General features: G+C 36.1%; 1 protein-coding gene and 1 long non-coding RNA gene across 2 annotated transcripts in view; one reads left to right on the top strand and one right to left on the bottom strand.

The window, feature by feature from the left end:
• Window positions 1–8,661: 8,661 nt before the first annotated feature.
• The window catches only part of opn7d (opsin 7, group member d), a 56,699-nt gene continuing 40,605 nt past the window's right edge, over window positions 8,662–24,755 (bottom strand). The window contains exons 2-7 of the mRNA XM_016572487.1: window positions 20,115–20,202; window positions 18,062–18,224; window positions 16,574–16,701; window positions 14,174–14,312; window positions 10,629–10,824; window positions 8,662–9,628 (exon numbers count right to left, since the gene is read on the bottom strand). Of these exons, the coding sequence (XP_016427973.1) occupies window positions 9,131–9,628; window positions 10,629–10,824; window positions 14,174–14,312; window positions 16,574–16,701; window positions 18,062–18,224; window positions 20,115–20,202 (1,212 nt within the window). The 3' untranslated portion in view covers window positions 8,662–9,130. The remainder of the gene's footprint in view (window positions 9,629–10,628; window positions 10,825–14,173; window positions 14,313–16,573; window positions 16,702–18,061; window positions 18,225–20,114; window positions 20,203–24,755) is intronic.
• Window positions 11,673–12,291, top strand: LOC107755599 (uncharacterized). Its single transcript, XR_001641716.1, has 3 exons — window positions 11,673–11,729; window positions 11,826–11,828; window positions 12,262–12,291. It is a non-coding gene; the product is annotated as an uncharacterized LOC107755599 (long non-coding RNA).

Genomic DNA, 24,755 nt, shown 5'->3' with positions numbered 1-24,755 from the left:
GGCACGTGAACCGATCGTCTTTTCATATTTACTTAAAGCACGAAATAAACATGAATGAACATCAGAACGTATTTTATTTCAATCGTGGAAAGATGTCAATGCACACAATTTTTCAAGTTTCAAGTTTTCAAGTTCAAGTTTTGTCTGATTTGTTTGTCGGGCAAGATGGCGGATTTGGCGTTGTGATTGGTCAGATCGCCTGTCAGTCAAGCTCTTTGCAAACGGTCAATTAAGCACACTTGGCCTACATTTTATCATGTATTCCCTGGGAAATAAACCCAAGTCCTTTCCATCATGCTCTTCCAGTTGAGCTACAAAACTTATTTTGTACATATAATGCTGGATATTATAAACCTGGTAGACTGTCATTCCATATAGCTTATTTATTTTAAACATCCATCAGTTTATATTTAGTCTAGCATAGTAATGTCAAAAGTACCGGTAAGTTGGTACTGTATTAAAAATGTCACAATACCATGGCTTTCAAATGCTCCCATGTGTACAGCAGGCTAGTTGTGTGCTTGGCCTGTGAAGAGCATCAAAAAGTTTTGTTTACAGTGTGTTTTTTGAAATGTCATGTGTTGTAGCCAATCACAGGCATGACTGTTGAGCTCATGAACGCAGTGGCCAATCAGAGGTATTTAAACATCTGCTCAGTATCAGAATTCAGTACAGTTCCGTGCTAGTTTTGCACACGTGTGAATCCTTTCAATATAACCAACAAAGTGTAAACACTGTGTAAATCAGAGATTCATTGTTTGGGAAGCTTCTTTGATTATGTTTGTTTTTTTTTTTTTTTTTTTTACAAGAGTTATTTTAGTAGCATTATATAGTTTTTATTACTTTTTATTTCAGTTTTAGGTTTAGATATTTTAATCCATCATGTCAAACTATAAATTAAAATGTGAAATATTGTTGTAACAAAAAAAAAAATGTAATTACAATGTTTATGTAAATTTATTTTAAGTAACTTTAATTGAAGGTACTTTTTTATTTATTTATTTATACATTTATTTATACATTTAGTTAACTGTAATAACCCTGATTTGGGCCAGTAAGAAAGAAGAAAGATTGGTACCACAATACCATCAAAACATACACACATCAACACACTAAAACACCTTAGCAACCACAAATCAACCATTTGCAACACTTTACCGCAATGGAGGCCATTTTCTTTCTGTCTTGCCTGCAGTTCTGAAAAGCAAAGCATATATGTCATCTCTGTGTAATTAGAGAGAAGACGAGCTCACTTGTAAGTGATAATCAGAAGTAAGGTGTTGTTTAGGATGGCAGGGTCAGCTGATGCCAGAGCAGCACAGCATGCAAAATTGCTACATCTGTTTGGTTATGTAACCTAATTTAGATGACTATGCACAAAGTGCTGGCCGCTTATTTAGCCAGCCTGTCAAGCCACATAAAGTCATTGTATGTGCTGTGCGGCCCTTAAGACATCTGCATCACTGAAAGCTGCAAAAGGCATCGACTCAAATGAGCCCCTCAAACGCCGACTTTTCTTCTCTATTGTTCTCTGTGTCTGTTTCCTGCTCTGTTCATGTGCACTGTGTTAGCAGATCTGGGTGATGCATTAACCTCTCAGCACAGAATTATCTTAAAACTGTGTTTCAGTTCAAACAGTAAAGCACTGTGCTCAAACGGCAAAGAAATGAACACACAGATGGCAGAAAAAAAATATTGACTTTTCTTCTCTATTGTTCTCTGTGTCTGTTTCCTGCTCTGTTCATGTGCACTGTGTTAGCAGATCTGGGTGATGCATTAACCTCTCAGCACAGAATTATCTTAAAACTGTGTTTCAGTTCAAACAGTAAAGCACTGTGCTCAAACGGCAAAGAAATGAAGACACAGATGGCAGAAAAAAAAGAGAAAAAATATTCTATTATATTCTAGTTAATAAATTGTTTCAATTTGTAAGACTAAAAACCTGTGACAACTTGCCCCGACATGACATTATGAAAAATACTCTTTTCTTGAGATCACATTTCTAGCTTTCAGCTTTATCATTACAATATTATATATAGTTTTATTGTTCAAAGTCTTTGAAGCTGTCCAATTTATTTGATTAATTGATTATTGTGAAATATTATTGCAATGTAAAATAACTATTTTGTATTTTAGTATATTTTTGAATTTATTCCTGTGATCAAAGCTGAATTGCTCCAGTCTTCAGTGTCACATGATCCTTCAGACATCATTCTAATATGCTGATTTGATGCTTACAAAACATTTCTCATTACCAGTGTTGGAAAAAAAATAAAAAAATAAAAAAGCAATTCCAAACAGCCTTAATCAACAGGCACATTAGAAATCAATTCTCAGGATTTCTCTGCATTGCTTTTAGAAGAGCCTTTGTTTTAGTATTCAGGTTTTCTCTTTAGTTTCTCTTCTGTCTCTGAGATTTCGGATGTTACACTTCAAACACTACTTTGTTGTTATGAACTTTTAGATTAGATGTATTTCTCACAGCCATGCAAGAATCATGAAGTTACAGATTTAAAAACAAATATGTTATTGATAACCAAACTCTTAGATGTAGAGAAAGACCTCTTCATGAAAGCTTTACAGAAAATCCATTCAGTCCCAAATGTTTGCTAAGGGCTGTTGAACATCAGTTCGTTTTATGAGCAACAATGCTGCTGAAGTTCAAGCAGGTGTGTTTCCCAGAAAAGACAAATGTTCATTATTCTTAGATTGCATATAATTGTTATGCAATATATTTGACAGTAAGTGGGTCAAGTTTGAAATTGGTCATTAATATTTTCAGTTAATTCATAGATAAAGGACATAAAAACAATCATAAAAACTTTACTTGAAATTATTGCTGATATATATATATATATATCAGCTAGTTGCTAAAGAAACATTTCTAATTTTCATTTAGTTGATCTTGATGTGCTAAAATAACTACAACAAACTGAAATAAAAATGAATAAAAAATATATAGACATATTGAAAAAAATTTTAATTACAAAAACACAACAAAATTACTGGGTCAAATTCTTAACTTTCATTTCTAGATGTTTTAGGAACAGCAAGATATTTTAGTATAATAAACAAACTTTTATTTACAAAATGACTATTGCATGATATGTAAACATTTCTTTGCACAGTGCATTCCAAAGCTTAATCAAGATAATAGCCAGTAATATGAACTGTGTTGCAATCTTATTTACAGAATATAGACAATATGTGACCCTGGACCACAAAACCAGATTTTTAAAAAATTTTTCGAAATTGAGATTTATACATCATATGAAAGCTGAATAAATAAGCTTTCCATTGATGTATGGTTGATTGTTAGGATAGGACAATATTTGGGTGAGATACAACTATTTGAAAATCTGGAATCTGAGGGTGCAAAAAAATCAAAATATTGAGAAAATCACCTTTAAAGTTGTCCAAATGAAGTTCTTAGCAATGCATATTACTAAGCAAAAATTAAGTTTTGATATATTTACGGTAGGAAATTTACAAAATATCTTCATGGAACATGATCTTTACTTAATATCCTAATGATTTTTGGCATAAAAGAAAAATCTATAATTTTGACCCATACAATGTATTTTTGGCTATTGCTACAAATATACCCCAGCGACTTAAGACTGGTTTTGTGCTCCAGGGTCACATATATGGTCAGTGTGACCAGAAATGAAAGGAATAGTTTACCCCAAAATGAACATTCTGCCAACATTGACTCACCCTCACGTCATTCCAAAGTATGACTTTCTTTCAGTTTTTCTTGTGTTTAATCAGCAGCATCATATTAGCGCAATAAGTCTCGTTGCAGTGCAACAGAACATTTTCATTGCATAACATCATTTTTGGAGTTACTTTCATTGCATTTGTGTGTGTGTGTGTGTGTGTGTGTGTGTGTGTGTGTGTGTGTGTGTGTGTGTGTGTGTTTCAACAGGCTCAACAGGTTCAAACAGGTTTGGAATGACATGAGAGTGAGTTAATGATGACAAAACTCATATTTTTGGGTGACTGTCCCTTTAACAGAAAGACCTATCAGGAAACAGGAAAGCTAAACCATGACAAATTTTTGTTTGAATCAGATATCAGCACATGTACAGGTGAGAAATACACTATGCTTGTCCCAGGAACCGCTGATCAACACTGTGAGAGGTAAATGTCATTCTGGTGTGATTTGGGGAGCAGATTAGCAATCCAGATGAAGTAAGTGATGGGTTTAGGGATAAGCTTAGCCTTTTGTAAATCTGCCCTCTGAGTAAAGATGACTCCACATAGTGACATTAGTCAGAAGTGAAAGCTCACAGCCTGAAAAAATACAGGTTTTAAAACTGCTAAAGGAGGATTTTCACAGTTTCCGCAGGCCGTAGCTGTTTTAAACCGGAGCTCAGGCTAAGGATTAGTCTATACTCAAATAAACAAGCAGTCATTTTGGATTCTCGGCGAGGTCACTCTCATTTTCCCAGATACCCTCCAGCTTGAGGGAATCACATGGGTGAAAAATCTCACCAAATCGGTCAAGAAAATTTCCATGTCGTGTTTCAATCAAAAATCAAATGAAATAAATAAATAATTATATTTTGTTCAATGAAAATGAAGATTAAGATTTAGGGAAGAATGGTTTATCATATGATTGTCACCTTATTGTTTTACACACAGTATCCTTCCATAAATCACACAATATGCAGTATAGGATTATTGCAGGATATGTAATTTTTATATATATATATATATATATATATATGTGTGTGTGTGTGTGTGTGTGTGTGTTGGCATTAATAAGAGATAAGCCAAGTATGGGACTTTGCTTATCTTACCTTTTAGTGCAAACCTCCTGCTTCTTTCATTTTCTCAATAAATGGTTTTCATTTAACACTGTCAGATATACAGTATAAAAATATTGTGGTAAATATTCATTACAAATTTCAAATAATTTTCAAATTAAGCATCCAACTTTGATTATGAATAAACTGAAAATCCATATATTTTAACATAAACCTCCTCAGTTTGACAGAAGATGTAGAAATTTTTTTTTTCTTTCTTTTTTTTAAGATATCTGTTTATATTTTAACTTAACTATAATTTATAATCATATGCTCTAAGGACACTCTATGGGTTTTATGGAAAGTGAGTAATAATCAAATATCATATTTTCTGATCAAATAAAAAGATGATCAAATGAAATGGAAATATTTATGATAAAAACATTCTATTGATCATCTCTGATTTATTGAACTTGTTTCAAAAGAAATGGCAGACTGAAATTAGTCAGCTAATGGAGTCTTGTTGTAGTCTATCTTGGCTCACTGATGAAAATAGCAATAAATGCTGCATTGTTACAGAATGTCATATGATATCATATTCCCATATCCAGAAATGTATTTTAGTTCATGTAATGATCAAACAATTTTTTTTAATTGCAGCTGATAATATTGCATGCAAGCTGTAAATGATTTCTTTGCATAACTGTTAGTGGTGTTTAACAACAATATACATAGAGTATATATAAAATACAGTGCACTGTGGAACTCACAGATAGGTTTGTAGAACACAAAGACCATTTTATGAGGATGTTAATGTTAGTACAGCATACCGTCGGTCTGCTGACATAGATGTCAGATGTTGTGCTCTTGAGCAAGACACAAAACTCATGTCCTCCCCAAGGCTTACTCCTTTACCTGACCCTTGTCTTTCTTTTATTCTTTCTCTCTCTCTCCATAGAGAAGTTGGTGGAACATTAAGTAATGGCAAACAAGATTCTCTTCTTCTTTGTCACTACTTCATTGAAAGATGAATTACCTTCCTCCAATATCACAAGATTTGATCAGCCAACAGCTGTGCTATTAGTTAAACAGAGTCAGCCACTGTTTCTTATGTTGGTGATGCTGGCAAAGTCATGGTTCACCACTATGAGAGATTTTCACACAAACATTTTTTACGACCTATGTGGGTTTTCAGTGGATAGTAAAATGGAGTTGTTGGGCAGACTTTCTAGTTCCTGTACACCTCTGAGAAAATTCTTGTGAACCTTAGAAACTACTTGGCATCCTGAATTGACCCTTTGCTAAGCTCCGCCCCTTGGTTACTGTTGCTTTCTCAGACCAAGGAGGTAAAAGCTATCCATTAAGCTTTTCCATTTATCTCAATGACAATTGCTTAGCTGGCACAAGTACTGTATGCAGGGTGCGAACTACGGGGGAGCTAGGGGGAGCTCGGCTCCCCTTAATAAGACATGGGCTCCCCTGAAAACGGGATTTGTGAAATTTTGGGGGGTCTCAAAAAAATATTGACAATGTGTTATTTTGACGTGCAATTTCAGTTTTGTGTAATGTGATCATCGTGGATTATTATGTGTAAAATTGCAAAAATATCATTCATTCATGCATGACGGCAATTTAAACCTAATTCACTTCAATAAAGATAACTATACATGCTATTCTTGTCATGAGCATCAAGGTGTGGGGGCGCTGCGGTGCAAATTCCACTCATGTTTAGTACATGTTAACCCAAAGATTCGTAGAAAAAATATAAACGCTGGACTATGGTCGATTCTGTGTTAAGGTAAGGCATGTTATTTGCAATTATGTGTTGTGGCTGGGTTGTTATAGGTCTGCGTGACTCTCGATGTCTTAGGCCTAATTGAACGGAGGAATTATGGTATTCTTCTGTAGCCTGACGACGAGAAACTTTAACTGTTGTTCATGTGAACTCAAAGACTGCCTGATGCTTTGTTTATAGACTATTTGTGGGTGGCTGTTTGTTGTTTCACCTATCATTTCGTGTCGATAAAGTATAATAGGGTAAATCCTGTATAGTGATTTATCCTATATAGTGCTTGCATAAAGCATGTAGTGTGTTATGTATCTTTGTAAGTCATCTTTTGAGGCACGCGCAAGCGCACTAACATCATAAAAAATCATTTCAAAAGTCTATTTTTAGCTATTCAATTAAAAAAAATAGGCACTGGTCAAACATCTACTATAATATAATGAAATATTTATAATATTGCTTGCAAAAATTAATTTGGTCAGAATACATAGATTTTGCCAGTAATACATGCTGTTGTAGTGGTTCTCACATGTGGCACCAACTTAAAAGAATAGTTCACCCCAAAATGAAAATCTTTTCATCATTTACTCACCCTCATGTCATATAAAAGTTTATTTTATTATGTTGAACGCAAATGTGGTCCCCATTGACTTCCATAGTAGGGAAAGAAGTACTGTTTAATTACCAGCATTTGTCAAACTATCTTCTTTTATATTCAACATAAGAAAGAAACTCATACGACATGAGGGTGAGTAAATTATGACAAAATTTTCATTTTGGGGTGAACTATTTCTTTTAAGAAGTGAGTTATCGTCAGATGTAAGAGTGAGAGTGTCAGATGACTCCTTTCTTCTTTTATTTTTGGGGCATCAGATAAGGAATTTCACCTTGACAGTTAAAACAATCAAAGAATCAGAAATGTTGTCAGCTGACCAGTCTGAAGGATTTATGGGATTTCGGATAACTTGTAGTAACCACTACAATGCCCAGATGGTGTAGTTAATCTACCAGCAGGAGCTAACGGAATCATGTTAAGCGACCAACCCGACACTGACTCCTTGGCTCAGACGAGCCTAACAGAACGTTCTGTAGAAACACTTTTTAAAAAATCCAGATGTTTTCAAAATTTCCAATTTGTTAGATACAATCTAAACTATCTAATATAAAAAGCTGACATTAATATAAAAAGTAAATATTTACTTTTAGGTCATTTTAAATAGTGATAAATTATAATGTCAAGTTTGATCACTCATTCTACCCTGCTTATAATTGCCAGAAATGACTTAATCACAGCTTCACTTGATTTGAGTATTATTGTTTTCATACATTGTATGGAATGTATTTAATATTTTCCTTTAGGTTATTATACAAACAATTATAAAGTGAAAATTAAAGTTGTGAATTGTTTTGAGTTTGCTTATGTAAAGCTATAAAGGTTAAACAATTTGAACCTCACATAGCTGAGTATGCCCTCTAAAGAAGCATTGTGGTTGGAGGAATACCCATAATCCCTTATTTGATCAAAACATGGGGAATTACAAAGATGTGTACATTAATTGTTATTTAGAATTAAATGTTGACGATATATGTGTTTTTGATGTTTTAATGTTTAAGTCACCATTGGTGTGATTATTGTTCCTTTTGGTTAGATTTGCCCATTTCTTTGAATTTATCTATATTATCAACAGCTAAGCAATTTTAAGTTTATTAACTTTCAGGGCTAGACAGTTGTAGAAACTTTTTTTCCTAAAGTCACAATGTTATGGATGTAATGACAGATCTTTTTTTCTGTATTGTGACATACATTTGAGTATTCTGTCTAGACGGAGGAAGATATGAATGTAAGACTTCGATTGTAAGAAAGGGTCGGGGTTTAAGTGATTACAAAATGATTGGTGCAGTCCAGCATAGTTCATTCACCAGAATATTGAGACATTTTCATTAATTGAGACCATTTAACTAAAAATTACAATGTCAAAAAACTATTGAAAAAATTAAACATATGCAAGGATGAATTGTTCACAGTAACATCAATAACACACATTTAGAAAAGGCATGTTATTATCATTTAAAGTTATACTGATAGTTTATTCAACCAAATAATTAACGTTCAATAAATTCTTAATGTTGTGTCAGACGTTTTTGCTTAGGAAGCTTGATTTAACTTAAAATAATAGTGAACAACCACTCTACCTCAAAAACTACTTGGTGCAACTAACTACTGAAGTTTAAAAAATCCCCAAATGTTTTGCAGCTGCTTACCTCATATAACTCATCTTTTGTTATTTTTCACAGTTGAATGAATCACAAATCTCTGTGAATAGACTTTCAGTAAAATAGCACAAGCTAGTCTGAAACAACTGCGAACAGTTGCTATGGTAGGACTGGTCAGTAACCTTTTTAAGACGGGACTTAGTGCAGGGTCAATTGTTTTGCAGCTCCTAATACGTGACATCAGTATCAGAAGTGACCACAGTTTGTCTCTGACACATCAAGCTTATCTCTAGTGGCCAGAAGTTTCATTTTAAGGCCGCCCATCCATCTATTCCTCACATTTGTCCTTGTGCTGGCATGAGGAGAGCCTATAGGGCCTTCACAGAAGGTCAGCTTGCATCTTCTCCGGCAGCTGACTCACATTCACCTCGCTGTAGGATGTACCGATCAGCACACAGGCAGTCCTTTGAGGCGGGGTCTGTTGACAATGAGGGTCCGCCTCTGTGCAATGAAGACAAGCGCCATGGCTATCCGCCAGGCCATTGGAGAGTCGAGTGGCATTGCTAGCATCCTTGTTGCAGCATAGAGATGTTTGCCGTTGAAGATCCTTCTCACCAGGCACAGGGCTTCCTTTGCACGGGCTGGAACATATTCGTTTTCGAATCTGAGCGGTGTCCCTGCTCAGAGATTTGCGAAAGTTGGGCTTGAATACCAGGTACACCACAGGGTTGTAGATGGTGGAGGATTTGGCAAAGATAGCTGCTAATGCAAAGGCTATAGGGGGAACCTTACTGGGTTCCACAAATGCGGCCCACATTGCCACAACAGCATAAGGGCTCCAGGCAGTCAGGAAACCGATGCACACTGCCACTGAGAGCTATGAAAGAATCAGAAATAACTCTATATTTCCACACTTTCTGGAGAAAAGAAGTAAATGATTCATTCTTCATTTGCAGTTGCAAAGCACTGTTGTACTTTGAAACGCTAGAAATTAAATCCCCCTGCATTCATTAATTGTATCCCTTAACGCAAATAATCAAAAGGATGTGAAAATAAAGTCTTCTTCCTTAAAATGGCTTGAAAATAACTCTACATCCTTTCCTCATTTAGTATATATACAGAGCGATTAATATGCAAATTAGTCCCGTCCTCCACTCATTTACATAAGCTTGGACTACGTATTCCACTTTCACTCTGTTAATTTATGTAGTTAATGCTGTACAATATTGGATTTAATTAGCCATATATGTTTGAATTAGAAACTGATTGCAAAAAATAAGAGGACGAGTATAATGTTGCTAAAGCTACCATTATCTCTGCCTGTTTTCACTGGTGCTGCCTTCACATGCTACCAGAATGATTGTAAATAGGAATGTGGTAGTTAAAAATTGCATATGAAAGCAATGTGAAGTCGACCGCTTGAATTTGTCGAGCTCATAATCACAAGTGGGACTTATAAAGTTTGTGATAGCATGTGAAGACACCATGAGACCAGCTATGTCATTATTTTTATTGCATGATGTGCTCCCCGTAAACACGCATTTATTATACACAGTACAATCAGATGACTGAGTACGTTTTGCTGTAAAGATAACAGGCTTGTACTAATAGTAGAATGTTTATTTGTTTGCTGGAGCTTGAGCTCTTAAAGCTCCGCCCTCTTCTGAAAGGGGGCCGGGAGCACCAGCTCATTTGCATTTAAAGGAACATACACAAAAATGTCGCATTTTGGCTCATACCCTAAAAGCGGTAATTTTAACAAGCTATAAAAAAATTATCTGTGAGGTATTTTGAACTAAAACATCAGAGACTTATTTTACATCTTGTAAAAAGGAGCATAATAGGTCACCTTTAAGCAATGATGCTTTGCACCTTACCTTCACAATGAGGATATGGGCATTTGTTGTCTTGGTCTGTGGCGACACATGTTGCTGTACTGCCTGCCGTGACCCTCGTACAGTGATGAGTATCAGTATGTAGGAGAGGAGGATGATGGCAAGAGGCAGGGCATAGCAGAAGAGGAAGAGACAGATAATGTAAGACATGGACAGAGCATCCTGGCCTGGTGCATACCTGAAAGAGAGGACAGGACATATCAATGGTGATGATAATCAGGGGCACCGCTGGAGTTTCTAGGGCCTCTGCTTATTTCCTTGGACTGAAATCACTGATTGTCTGACCATTGTCTGAATCCTCCAAACCTTGTTCTTTTTTCCCCCCCATTACGGTGACCCTAATATGCCCTTGTTCATATGCCCAGATTGTTGGTGTTACTGGGCCACCTGAGAGAGACTGAGAATTATTGGGGGCACATGAGCCACAACCCCCGTGGCCTAATGGATAAGGTACTGGCCTCCTAAGCCAGGGACTGTGGGTTCAATACCCATCTGTGGTGAGTTTAAGCAGAGTGGTTAAAGAGCATTGCCCAGAGGTTGATTAATCAAAACCATCCTCTGCTAAGACTTCTACATTTACATAGATACTCAAGTCTTTCTGAAAGCAAAGCTACCACTGTGCTATGCCAAATTGGTCATTGTCTAGCCAAAACTATAAAAAGTAGCACTTAAAGGGATAGTTCACCCAAAAATGAAAATTCTGTTATTAATTACTCACCCTCATGTCGTTCCAAACCCATAAGACCTATGTTCATCTTCGGAACACCAATTAAGATATTTTTGATGAAATTTGAGAGCTTTCTGACCCTAAATTATATTGTTAAAATAGTCCATGTGACATCAGTGGTTCAACCTGTATTTTATGAAGCTACAAAAATACTATTTGTGTGCAAAGAAAACAAAAATAATGTTTATTCAACCATTCTTTTCTTCCGTGTCAGTGTCCGCTGCGCGTTCACAAGAGTACCACGACGCATGCATGTTGTGCTGCTGACACAGGAGCCGGCATTTTGACCTATGTGCTGCGCCTTGTTTGCAAGCAAAAGAATGCACATGCATGCGTCATTGGACTGTCATGAATGTGTGTCAAAGACTAGTCTCGCGTAGCCAGACCTTCAGACTGACGGCTGAAGGTCTGGAATCCATGGCAGCTTTCATTGGCCAAGGCCCGCCCATGAGGCCGTTTGACCAACATGTTAAACAACCAATCACAGTTCGTTTCGTTCAGCATCACGTTTCGGGGCGTGGAAATGTCGCCACAATAACAGACCGGTGTGTAAAACTCTCGGAAGTATTTTAAAGATTCTATGCCGCGAACTTTAAATATTTCACATACTTTTGAAAATCCAGCGATTTGTTGATCATGATAAGCACTCATTGTCACAGTTGTAAACAGGACGGCTTTCTTCTTTCGTGAGGGGGTTTGGCGTCACGGCATCTTTGTTTCCAGGCGGAACGTTTAAGAATGCAACACACACGTCTCCAGGAAATCCTGTATAATTCAACCAATCCGATGACGACTTCGAAACTCCTGAAGTGTTTCCACTTTTGTGTGCCGTATGCATCAGACGTTCAGCCAACGGTCCGTAGGTGTGACGTCTGAGGCTGAGACTAGTCAAAGACTGACACAGAAGAGAAGAAATTGTTGAATAAAGTAATTATTTTTGTTTTCTTTGCACACAAAAAGTATTCTCGTAGCTTCGTAAAATTAAGGTTGAACCACTGATGTCACATGGACTATTTTAATGATGTCCTTGCTACATTTCTAGGCCTTGAACGAGTCAGTTCCATTGCTGTCTATGCAGGCTCAGAAAGCTATCGGAATTCATCAAAAATGCCTTAATTTTTTTTTCCGAAGATGAGCAAAGGTCTTATGGGTTTGGAACGACATGAGGGTGAGTAATTAATTACATAATTTTCATTTTTGGGTGAATTATCCCTTTAATTTAGGCCTAAAGTCAAGTTGTTTTCAAAATACCTGGGTATAGGATTTCTCCTAAGGTGAGCAGAATATCACAGTGGGAGAGTGCTGGGCCCATAACCCAGAGGTCGATGGATCGAAACCGTTGTCTGCTACAGTCCAGTACAGTACAGATCCATCGTCCAGGTGTAAAACACAAAGCCTCTTAGTCCTGGGACTATTGGAACACTGTACCAGTGTTTTGAGAAGCGGTTTAAGTAGACTTTAATCTAGTTTAGTGTTTCTCAACTTCAGTCCTTGGGATCCATTTCTCAGAATGTTTTAGATTTCTCCCTATCTAACCAAAAACCCACTGACTTCGGGACTTAAACCACTTCCATATTTTAGGCCTCATTCCTGTGGCTATTCCACAGTCCGGTCATAACAATCCTCTTAGTCCTGAAACTATATCAACGCTGCATGAATGTTCTGAGGAGCTGTTGAAGCAGACATTGATCTAGATCACTATGCTTGTGTTATAAATACAATTCAAATGCCACTAAACCACCTGACCAAGACTGAGAAGTATTGGGGGCACATGAGCCTCAGCCACAGTGGCCTAATGGATAAGGCACTGAGACAAGCCAGGGATTGTGGGTTCAAGTCCCATCTGGGGTGGTCTAATCTTTGAGAAGGTGTAGTTAATGTGGGCCTAAACCTGTTGTGGGAATGGCAGGTGTGAAAGCAAAAGAATGCTTGGCCTATAACCCAGGGGTTGGCGGATCCTTTCCTTATAAAAAGGCTCAAACCCTAAATCAAGAGCATATTTCATGGTCCAGGTGTGAAACACAAAACCTCTGGCACTATACAACATTGCATGAATGTTTTGCAAAGTTGTTGAAGTAGATGGCTATGTAGGTGTCACTGGGCTAGCTGACCGAGACATAAAATTACTGGGGACAAAAGAGCCACAGCCTGATTTTCATGTCTGCACTCTACTATCCTATAAACAAAGGCAACAATTTCTAAAAATAAAACCATAAAAAGAGTGGAGTAATTTTGTTAGAGAGTACTCCATGTGATCTCAATAGAACATTCAGTGCATTAGATTACTTTAAGAAGTGTGTCATTTTTTGATGATAATATACTTTTTTCCTATCCCAGTTCATTTTGCAACTATAAATAAGCCATTTGTAGGTTTTTAAGTTTCCAAAAAAGTGAAAAGTACAATGTAGCTCTGTGGCACTATAAAACTATCAAAGTGATCACATTTACAATGTTTCCTTGGCAGATGATAAAACAAAATCCAATATACTTGTACTTATTGAGGGACCCGAGCCATATCTCAAGACTAGAATATCAGTCTCTAAACAGGAATAGGGCTCTTTTGACTTGGGTCAGTAAGCAACTACCCAGAGTGCACGCAAACACACACACACACACACACACTCACTCACTCACTCACTTAGAACACCTGGGCAACTGCAATGCCCAGACAATCACACAGAAAACCTTAGAATAATAGCATATAAATTACATATCACCTTTAGGCTGACCTTTTGGCTCTCTTTGTCTGTTTTTCTGAGAATCTTTCAGTGCTCCCATTAACATCCTCCCAGGCACTTACCAGTCTATGCAGCATGCTGTCCCGTAGGGTTCAGGGCCATAGTGACCCCAATTTGCCAAGGGACCCACAGCAAACACCATGGCATAGCACCACACCCCCACTATCATCAGACAGGCACGAGAGTAGGAGAATTTGTTACCTATTAAAGAACGCAAAATCACAGAAGCATTCATTTAGCACAAAGTATTGATCACTGTTAAATGTTTTATACTGTGTTTATTTTACATTAAAAAAAACTGAAAATACATTTTGAAAGCAAAACTTTTTTCTTTTAGAAGCACACCACTTCCTGTTGGCCAAATCCATTCATTTCCCACATGTGCTTACGAGAGAAAGATTCTGTACCAAGAAAGCTATACTGTGGTAAGATGAGTTATCGATCAAACATCAGTCATCCTTATTCTTGTAATTTGTCAGAAGTACATGAATAAATTCTTTTTTTCTGTCTTTTTTTAAAGGAGACCATAGAACATTGAAGTCATGAACAATATGTGCTGTAGGGGTGACATATTTTTTTTAGGTCAAAACCTATATGCGAGTTCGCATTTTAGCACTTGTTCCATTGTCGTGAAAAAGGGTAGGCCATTTTCACAGCCTCGTTTGTGTTTATTATTAAATCTTGTAAACTGTTCTAACTCAAACTTTTAGCAAAAATGTTTATTTTTTTATTTTTTATTTTTTATTTTTTTATAAAAACTGAAAGAGTTGTCGGAAACTTAACTGTGGTGACGTTAAAGTCATGCATCCGTGGTGTAGTTTGTTTATAGCCTATACTTCAGCCAGTTGTATTTAGGCATCAAAATTCATAAAAGTTGTGTTCATTTGTGAAGACTGTGTTTTGATGAACAAAACATTTGTGTAATAATCAATAAGCCAATGAAATTGTTTAGGGTTTGGTCAAGGGAGTCAGGGTGATGCTATTGTCCACCTTGGCCTATAAAACTACGGCTCTGCAGCACTATATAGGGCTTGTCCTTGTCAAATGGGTCCAAGCAGGACGTCAAAGCAATTCTATTGGCTTGAAAAATACTTTTAATAGGAACCTTGTTCTATGTCTGATTAGAAAATCTAAAGTTAAATGCATGATATATTCTGTCATATGTAAAAATTACTAATAATGTCTTTTAAATACATGTATAATGGTAATTTACAGAAGATATATTGATTGCAAAATTCAGCATATCTCTTTTTTTTTTTATTAAAGTTTCAGCATACTAGCCTAACATATTTCTAGCTTGATAGCTTCGGCCTATACTCTACAGGTCACTTACCATACACATACAGTATACGCAAATCTTCTCGCATTTGATTAGACATTACAAACCTTGACCCTACATGGTCTGATTTGGTTTGATTGGATGGACCAAACTGTTTGTGACACAGTGGCCAGAATGTAAAACGTAAAGAATGTTAAAATACTGTTTTTATTTATGAAATCTCTGTTAAGCATTGATGGCAGTACACAGGCTGTATACTTATCTGTGCGTCAGCTGAGCAACTACCATTGAGATGAATGGGAATTCTTATGCAATTTTTGGTTACTTTCAAGGGCATTTTTAGAATGTCGTGTCGTGCGAGACACGAGCAAAACGGTCAAACATACCTGTCCAGCACAAGCTTACATGGAATATGGAAAAGTAGCACAGTGGAATTTAAAAAAGGCCCCCAACAGTGCTTCCACAACTAACTATAATATACTATATTGCTCTATAGTTATGACATCTATCAGGTGCAGAACTAAAGACTCACAACCTATCTGGAAACATGCCCTCTAAAATAAGGCTTCAATTGCATACCAAATATATTTGCTTCTCTTCCACCTACAGAATCCATCTGTTCACCTGCTGTCCTCCTTGCCATCTTAATCTCTGTTCTCAAGCTCACCCACATGCCGTTAACCTGCTCCATCTAAATTGTCTCCTCTCTCCCACACACACCTTCATCTTTTCAACAGTCAGTCAAATCCAATCAGTTTCTCCGAGCCCAATGCTCAATGTGCATAATAGTTTGCACTGTTAATAGTTTGCAGAGAAACACAATTTCGTTCTGCTGGACACTTGTTGTAAGGCTAGACTGGCAATAAAGTATTTGAACTTGAACTTGAACTTGAAATGCTGAAACTGACTAAACTAATGAACTCTAATGAGGCCAACCGCTCTTGTCCAGACCTGGGAGTATTGACCAAAAGCCAAACGAACACCGGGCATCTAGAGCCTGATAAAAGGTAGAATATCCAATAATCACACTGAAAGCCATAAGGTAATGCATTTCCCTTAGGGGTGCATCATGGCAGGACAGAAGGGATTCATGCAGCTGCATCCGATTCTTAATTAAGATATGGAGGAGGGCCAGGGTGGAAGATAAATGTATTGCGGTGTGAAAGGTGTTGAGGAACAATACCATAGTTTGGGAAGCAGACTTTGAGGCAGCAGACGGACGACAGAGCGGTGAGATTTGTCATGCTGGATAAGCCGAAGAGGACGCCACATACAGCATAGCACAAACATGTCAGCTCTCCGAACAGCCACCTGAGAGAATGAGAGAGAAGCAAATAAAGAAAGCAATGGACAGTAACTTTTTGAGTTTGCAGTAAAACCATCTTTACATTACAAATATGGCACAGAAGCCAGATCTGAAATGGCTGAAAAAAACATTGCCACAGAGTTTTGATGTGTGGCATCACATGCACATTGTTATTTAAATTATATCTCGTAATTTTTTAAATGTTGTATCTCATAGCTACAATACATTTCTTGTAATTGGAATTGTATATCTCACAATATGATTTTACCTTACAGTTGTGACTGTATACCTTACAATTGCTACTTTTTTTCTTATATTTGCAGCTTTATTTCTTGTAAATATGATTTTATATCTCTCAATGTAATTTTACATCTCAGTTACCATCTTATTTCTTGGGATTGTGATTTTTTTTTGATCTCACAATGTAAGATTTGTGTCTTTGTGTTTGTCATTCAATCTGAACTGCATATTTCACAATTGCTACTTTATTTCCCATAATTGCAACTTTTTATTTCTTTGAAATGTGATTTTAGCTCACAATATGATTTTTAATCTTTAATTTAATCATTTAAATTTTACCCTTTTACTTGTGATTGTGATTTTTTTATCTCACAATGTGATTTTAAGACTATATTTCACAATTGCTAATTTATTTCTCATGTTTGCAACTTTATTTCTCGTTATGATATTATATCTCACAATATAATTTTGTATTTCGCAACTCCTTTGATCGTTTTTTTCTCATCTCACAATGTGATTTTATGTCTTGCAATTGTGACTGTATATCTCACAACTGCCATTTTAATTGCAACATTATTTCACATAATTATGACTTTATATCTCACAATTGTAATGTGGTGTTTGGGTTTTGTTTCTTGTTCATTGATTTCATGTCTTTTATTTTGTAGTTAGGCCTTAGTCATGTTCTGTCATGCTTCCCTTGCCCTCTTGTCTTCATGCTATTGGTTCCTCTGTTCATTGGATCATGTTCTGATTGGTAGTCTTAGTCATGTGTCCTGTCTCTCATTGGTTGGTTCTTGTCATGTGACCTGTATTGTTTGCTATAAGTAGCCATCATGTTGCCATTGTCTCGGGTCTTGTATTGAAATTGTAACCCGCTGTTGGTGAGTCTAGTCCAGGGGTGCCCAAACTCGGTCCTGGAGGGCTGGTGTCCTGCAGAGTTTAGCTCCAACTTGTTCAACACACCTGCCGGGACGTTTCTGGTATGCCTAGTGAGAGCTTGATTAGCTGGTTCAGGTGTGTCTAATTGAGAGTTTAGCTCCAACTTGCCTCAACACACCTGCCGGGACGTTTCTGGTATGCCTGGTAAGAGCTTGATTAGCTTGTTCAGGTGTGTCTAATTGCTTGTGAGCAAAGGCTGATGGAATCGCCAAGGGAAAGAGAGTAACTGTCATCCCAAGGTCACTAATAGATAAATTTATGATGAAGAATTCTGCCGGCTTGAGAGATGATCTCTTACGATACGCAACAAGGAGCAGGATGCCATTTCCCAAGAGTGACAGAATACCTAAAAAGAGAAAGAAATACATTTGGTGAATAGTCACTACCACAAGCACTTTGTTTTTCCTTGTTCTAAACACCCTGCAACCCCTATTTTACTGTTTTGTTATTGCTCCGACAGCTTGGCAAGACCTGAAACTGCTATGATTTATTCTGGCACTTTACGATTTGAAGTCACCCTTTAAACTGTCATATGTCCTCTTGCTCCGTTTGCCAATGACCTCTGAAGTTTTGATCTAACATCCCTTGAGACTTTAACGTTCACAATATAGCTGTATCTCAAGCATCACATTTTGGATAAAAGCGTACAAAATGCATAAATATAAGTGTTGCATGATTGTGTTCCAATGAGAAACTTAAACTTAAAACTTAAATTTAACAAAGTGAAATGAAACGCAACTATTTAGTCATGGGTTCCCTCAGAAATTACATGTCAGTTTTTAAACTGGTGGTTTTGGATTTACTTTTGAACAGTTCATCAGTTCATCATCCTTGTGGTAAGTTTTATGATGCTTATTTTTGCAATATATTCCAGGCAATGATGTTAAGTGATTAAACCTCTGCAAAAACCATGAGGTGCTTCATGCAATGAATTGCTTCAGACAATTCAAAGTCATCATCAAGAGCGTATCACCCCTAGTAAAAAAGTAATATACTTAAAATACATTCATGTCATACTAAGTAAAATCTATTAACATATACTGACAGATAACTCGAGACTCACTGATATAAAAATTATAAATAAACATTTACTTGGCATATTACTTGTGCACAATGCACTTTTCTTAATATTAAGTGTGTTTTAATATAATTTTGATGAGGATTGTATGATCTTTGAATGAAATCAGACTTTAAATGCAAAAATATTTAAAGAGTACCTGAAGTGTAGTTCCACTTTAGCACAATAAAATATACGAAGTATATCTTTGTACTTCAGCACAATTAAAGTACATTAAGTACAAATTAGTTGTTCCAATTTAGCAGACTTTAAGTATACCAGTTTAATATACTAAAAGAACAACTGCAGGACATTTTATTAAGCACATACATATAAAAATGTAATTGTAGTATACTTAGCATGAAATAAATGTATTTCAAATACATTTAAGTATATTTATTTTTCACTAGGGACAGCTAACCATTCTAGGAAATTTTAGTTTAGCGACAAAAATAAAGACAATCAGACTAAGCATTAAGGCTATACTTTCAAAGCTGAGTGCTCCTGTTTAACATGAAGTATATTTTGGTATCTGGATCAATGACGTTTTTGTTCTATCCAGTAATTTATCCAAACATACATTGCAAATGGAGTTCATACTGTAAATACAATGACTTTAATACATCTCTGCTATGATGAGAATATCTTTCATTTCTGAATTAAAATACATTTTGATAAAGTCAAGAGGGGCAAACATTCCAAAATGTCAGGGAGACACAACCCACCTGATAACATAAAAAAAAAAGACTCATTAAAAGGATGAAATACGTGAAAATACTTTTTTTTTTTGATGGCATCTTTACTAATTCATGGGGGGAAAGTATATAAAAAATAATATTTGTCATTTTGGGTAACCAACAAAGTCACGTGTGGTTCAACCAACATGCAGATAGGCCCCCTATAGACCCTCATGTTTGTGTATCAAGGTCAAGTCTCCTAAACCATTGGGTAATATGAGATTTTTATGACAAGGCAAGATTGGTTCAGGCTGTAAAATATCAATAATTTATGATATTTGTAAAAACCATATGATAATAAACCGTATGATATCAACATGAAAAAATCCTCATGCCATTTCTCCTCTCTCTTCCTCAACTTTACTGTCTCTCGACTGTTCTATAAATAAAGGTTTAAAAGTCCATAATGTGAAAACTATCAGTTGTAAGTGAATGGACTCACAGAAGGTTGTGTATAAAGAACCCATGAAGACATCGTGCTCCTTTGGGATTTTGGAAACAAAATGGGAAGTTTCCGTGGTATTTCCCATCTGCAGAATAAAGAAAAGACAAGACAAGAAGTTTAGATGAACAGTGGGGAAAGGATGAGGCTAAAGCTGTGGTAAAACAAGAACGAGTATTAAGCATTCATGAGCGAGCTGAGGGTTTTCAGGGCTGAAACAGGGGACTTTGTGTTCAAATGAGCTTTGTGGTTTTGGTGAGTCCATTACAATTGAGATTAGCAGCTCATCTCTCGGTGAAAGGAGCCAGATTCCCACTCGCAGCTAATGCCAACACAAAAATGTCCAGTCCAGTTGCTTTAAAGGAGGGAAAGGGAATGAAAATGGATTTCTTTGAGGATATGGGCAGAAAAGAAACTCTCCTAGTTCAGTTTGTCCACTGAAATGGAGAATCATTTTTGTGATGTGTTTCTGAAATGTCATTTCTTTTTATGTAATTTCCACCACATCTCATATTATGTATTGTGTTTAAAAGAATAATGTCACTTTTAAAATTTAAATACTGTATACTGTAACCAGTGCTGGGTAGATTATTTGAAAATCGTAGTCCGTTACTGATTCCAAATTACATAACAAATATTGTAGTCTGTAACGTAATCCATTACATTACACATTTTAGGTAATATAATCAGATTACTTTTAGATTACTTTTGACTTTACACGTTCATCACATTGATTTAAAGCTGCAGTCCGTAACTTTTGGCGCTCTAGCGGTTAATAAACAGAACTGCGTGCGTCTTGCGGAAGAACATTGTAGCCGGAGCTACTTCTCTCTGTTTATGTCTATGGCGAATCACGCAGGTACTGGGCTACTCTGCAGCGGTACCCACCCGAACCAGTCTAAAATAGTCCGAATATAAACACTTATTATAGGTGTACCGCAGTGATTCAGGACAAGCCAAAAACACGGTTTGGAAAATGGATTCATGGTGTACTCGATTATTATATACATTTTGTAAATTTTGAACACAAAAAAGTTACGGACTGCAGCTTTAAATAGAATAATCTTGTTCCATATTGATACAAAAATACAAAGAGAAAATCATACTCTTAAACTTATAACCACAAATACGTAAGTATTATGATGTATTATAACTGTTGTTATGATTATTCATGAGTTGATATAACATATTATACGTTTTTTTTACAATGCATTATGCATTCATTATAATGCATTAAGAATACCCTTATAATGTATTATAAATACGGGCTTCATAGAAAGTGTTACCAAAATATTTTCCATTTGTTTTTATTAACAACATGAAGTACATTAAATATTACATTGTCAAGATTTCCCAAACTGGGGTTTGTGAAGGAACTGCAGTCAGCTTGTGTGTTTAACAAAAAAGAAGGATTAGGGAGAATCAATAAATTATGAATATTTTATTGCTATTGTGTGAATAAGAGAGATTACTTTTCATGTAATGGATAAAAAAGTAACTGTAGTCTGATTCCAAGTATATTAAAATGTAATATAATTTTAACCATTTATATATATATTTTTTTTTTACAAATATTTACATTTTGGAATCTGATTATGTAATCCAGATTACATGTAATCAGTTACTACCCAGCACCGACTGTACCGCGTTGGTGATAAATGCAAGAACCAATGAAGTCTGTATGTCATTTCTTTATTTACTCCATATATGCTTACATAAACAAACCAATGTCCTGACGTGAGTGCCAGATTTAATCAAGGGAGGTTGAGATTTTGAGCAAATGCTTCTTAAAGTACAGTCTGTTTTTCTCATAAAGCATTCAGAAGACTTGAAATAACATACACAAATCATATGCACTATGTGTATGGTACTTTTATGTGCTTTTTTTGGAGCTTGACAGTAACAATCACCATCCTCTCATACTTGTGCTTCATGGATCCACAGATTTTACAAGTTGGGCAAGAAATAATGATTTCATTTGATAACCCTAATTTGAGAAGCACAGCCTTGCAAAAGCTAGTACATTTGAAAGTATAAAGAATAAATGATGAGGACATGGCAAATAAATAAATATTATATGGCAGTCTGTGTGGCTTTCATGTAACAAAAAGAAAAAAAGTTAACTAAAATAATGTGCTAAAATTAGGTAGGTGTGGCTGACTCTTAACTTTTATAAAGAATATCTCTTCTTAGACTTTAGTCTTTGCAACTTTACAGATCTTCTGTATGCACCAAGAGCTTGTAACACTCCAAAGAGAAAGGAAAAATTGAAATCGCATCATATGACCCCTTTAAGTTTCCAGTGAGTGGCACTATAAGGTTAATGCTCTGTCGCATTTGAAAGTAGCGTCACTCCTACATTAAACCTGACCGATAGTGGTTACAAAAGCAAATGTGAGCTAAAAATACATTTGCTGAAGCAACTATGTAATTTTAGCTTGCTTGTACGAGGCTTTGAGCTCTTTTGTGGAGTGTTTTGACTCAAGTTTCACAGGACTCGTACCTGTGAAAGAGCAATGCTGTACCAGGTGAGTAACCAAGAAAGTTTAACATGTCAAAAAAGCCATACATATGGACTGTAGTGGGTAGAAACTGATTACATGTAGTCTAGATTATGTAATCAGATTCCAAAAATAAAGTACTTGTAATTAGAGAATATTACTTTTTTAAATGTTCATGATCAGATTACAGTTACTTTTTTTGTGGATTACATGATTACATATTAATCACAACATGGCAGTAACTTATTGATGATACCTAATTCACATATTTCCAATGAGCCTGGGTTTAAAAAGCCATGCTAGATAAATGTAGTTATTTTTGTACAGTGAGGCTCCATATATGGTCTTTCAAGGAACACTAACCATCACACTGTTGTTTGTTTTATGTAATGAAATGACAAAATAAGCAGAGCTCCTGCATGCTCATCTCACATGATTTTTGCTCTGTGGCAATGAGAAGACTCATTACCAGCTCACGCCAAGCACATCTCTCCACCTGTATTCAAATGCTGAATGAGTAATTCCATCAAAAAGCTGTCATAATGCCAAAACCAGTTTCCTGCTCAAGACCTGAATAGAATGTAATGAGTACTACCCTAATAAGCTGAAGAAACAGATGAGTCCTGGCTTGAGACTGCACAGATGGGTTAGAAACAACTAGACATTCATACTATTCAGAAATGAGTTAAAGTTTGATGAGTTTGATTTAGAAATGAGAAAACTTTTCTACTTTTCTATTTTGTTTTGCTTATTATTTGACATGGACACAACAGAGAAAAAATGCAAACATACGTACGAAATAAACATCTGTCGATGTTTAGCATTTGAATAATTATGTAATTAGCATACACATCATTAACTACTACACACCACTGAACATTTCAATATCTGTAGTCAAATCATGTACGTGCATCAATGTGAAATTGTTAAACCGATCATTCTCCCATGTCGTTTGAATTTCTTTCATTGATATTTTGCAGAATGCCTGAGCTGAGTCAGTCTATCTTTTTTTGAACAATTTTTATCACAAGTACATTTAGAGAATGTTTTACAGAATTGTATATACAATTGCTTAGTGCTTTTTCGAAGCTGAATTTTATAAAAAGTTTGGATTTATTGTATTATTTGTTGTATCTGTCATGTAACACCCTCTGAAATTCATACATTTAAAATACAATCAACCAACCAAGAAATAAAACAAAGTATAGGATATATATACTAACATCTTAAAATTCACTCAACCAACTTCATCAGGTGCATCCTGGATTACTTTTTAAACATTATTAAAGTTGTTGCTGGACACTAACCATAAACCTAACTCCAGCCCCTTCTCTTTTTTCATTCTTAATCCATGTATTCTGGAGCTATACATCAGGCTTCTGTGAGAAGTCTGAATTTTAAGTCTTTATTCACTTAAAGTCACTAATTTTATTCCTGTAAAACTCATCTTTGATCATCACAATGATATATTTAAACATATTTACGTTTTATAAAACGTTTTACCCATGAAAGTAATTTCTTCATTCTTAAAATGTCTTGAATATAACTCCTTACTTTATTAAGTATATGCAGACTTCATGAATATGCTAATTAGTCCCCGCCTCCACTCTAAAAATGTGCATAAAAACTTGTGCGCACAATTGAGTAGGATAAAGTTTTTATCCGATAAAAAAAATGTGCATAAACTACGATGGAACGTCTCGGTTATGTACGTAACCCTCGTTCCCTGATGGAGGGAACAGAGATGTTATGTCGTGATGACATTAGGGGTCTTACTTGGGAGACTGAATACTCTCTGATTAAGACAAAACGCCAATGAAATTTGGCTAGTGGATTTTGCATGCTGAGCCACTCCCAGTGCATACGGGTATAAATAGGCGACAGGTGTATCCACTCATCAGGTTTTATGCTGAGGAGCCAAGAACGTGTCCCTGGCAACCAACGATGGTTCGAGGTTGTGGCATAGGGACATAACGTCTCCATTCCCTCCATCAGGCAACGAGGGTTACGTACGTAACCGAGACGTTCCCTTTCTGTCGTTCAATACGAGTTATGTCATGATGACATTAGGGGTCTATGGAAAGCGCCACAACCTGAACACCATCACAACCTTGTGGTGCTACAAATGTTGGCAAGCCGC

The sequence above is a fragment of the Sinocyclocheilus rhinocerous genome, unplaced genomic scaffold, assembly GCF_001515625.1.
Source record: "Sinocyclocheilus rhinocerous isolate Xijiao unplaced genomic scaffold, SAMN03320098_v1.1 scaffold652, whole genome shotgun sequence".
In the NCBI taxonomy this organism is placed as follows: domain Eukaryota; kingdom Metazoa; phylum Chordata; class Actinopteri; order Cypriniformes; family Cyprinidae; genus Sinocyclocheilus; species Sinocyclocheilus rhinocerous.
This window is presented reverse-complemented; position numbering and strand designations above follow the sequence as displayed.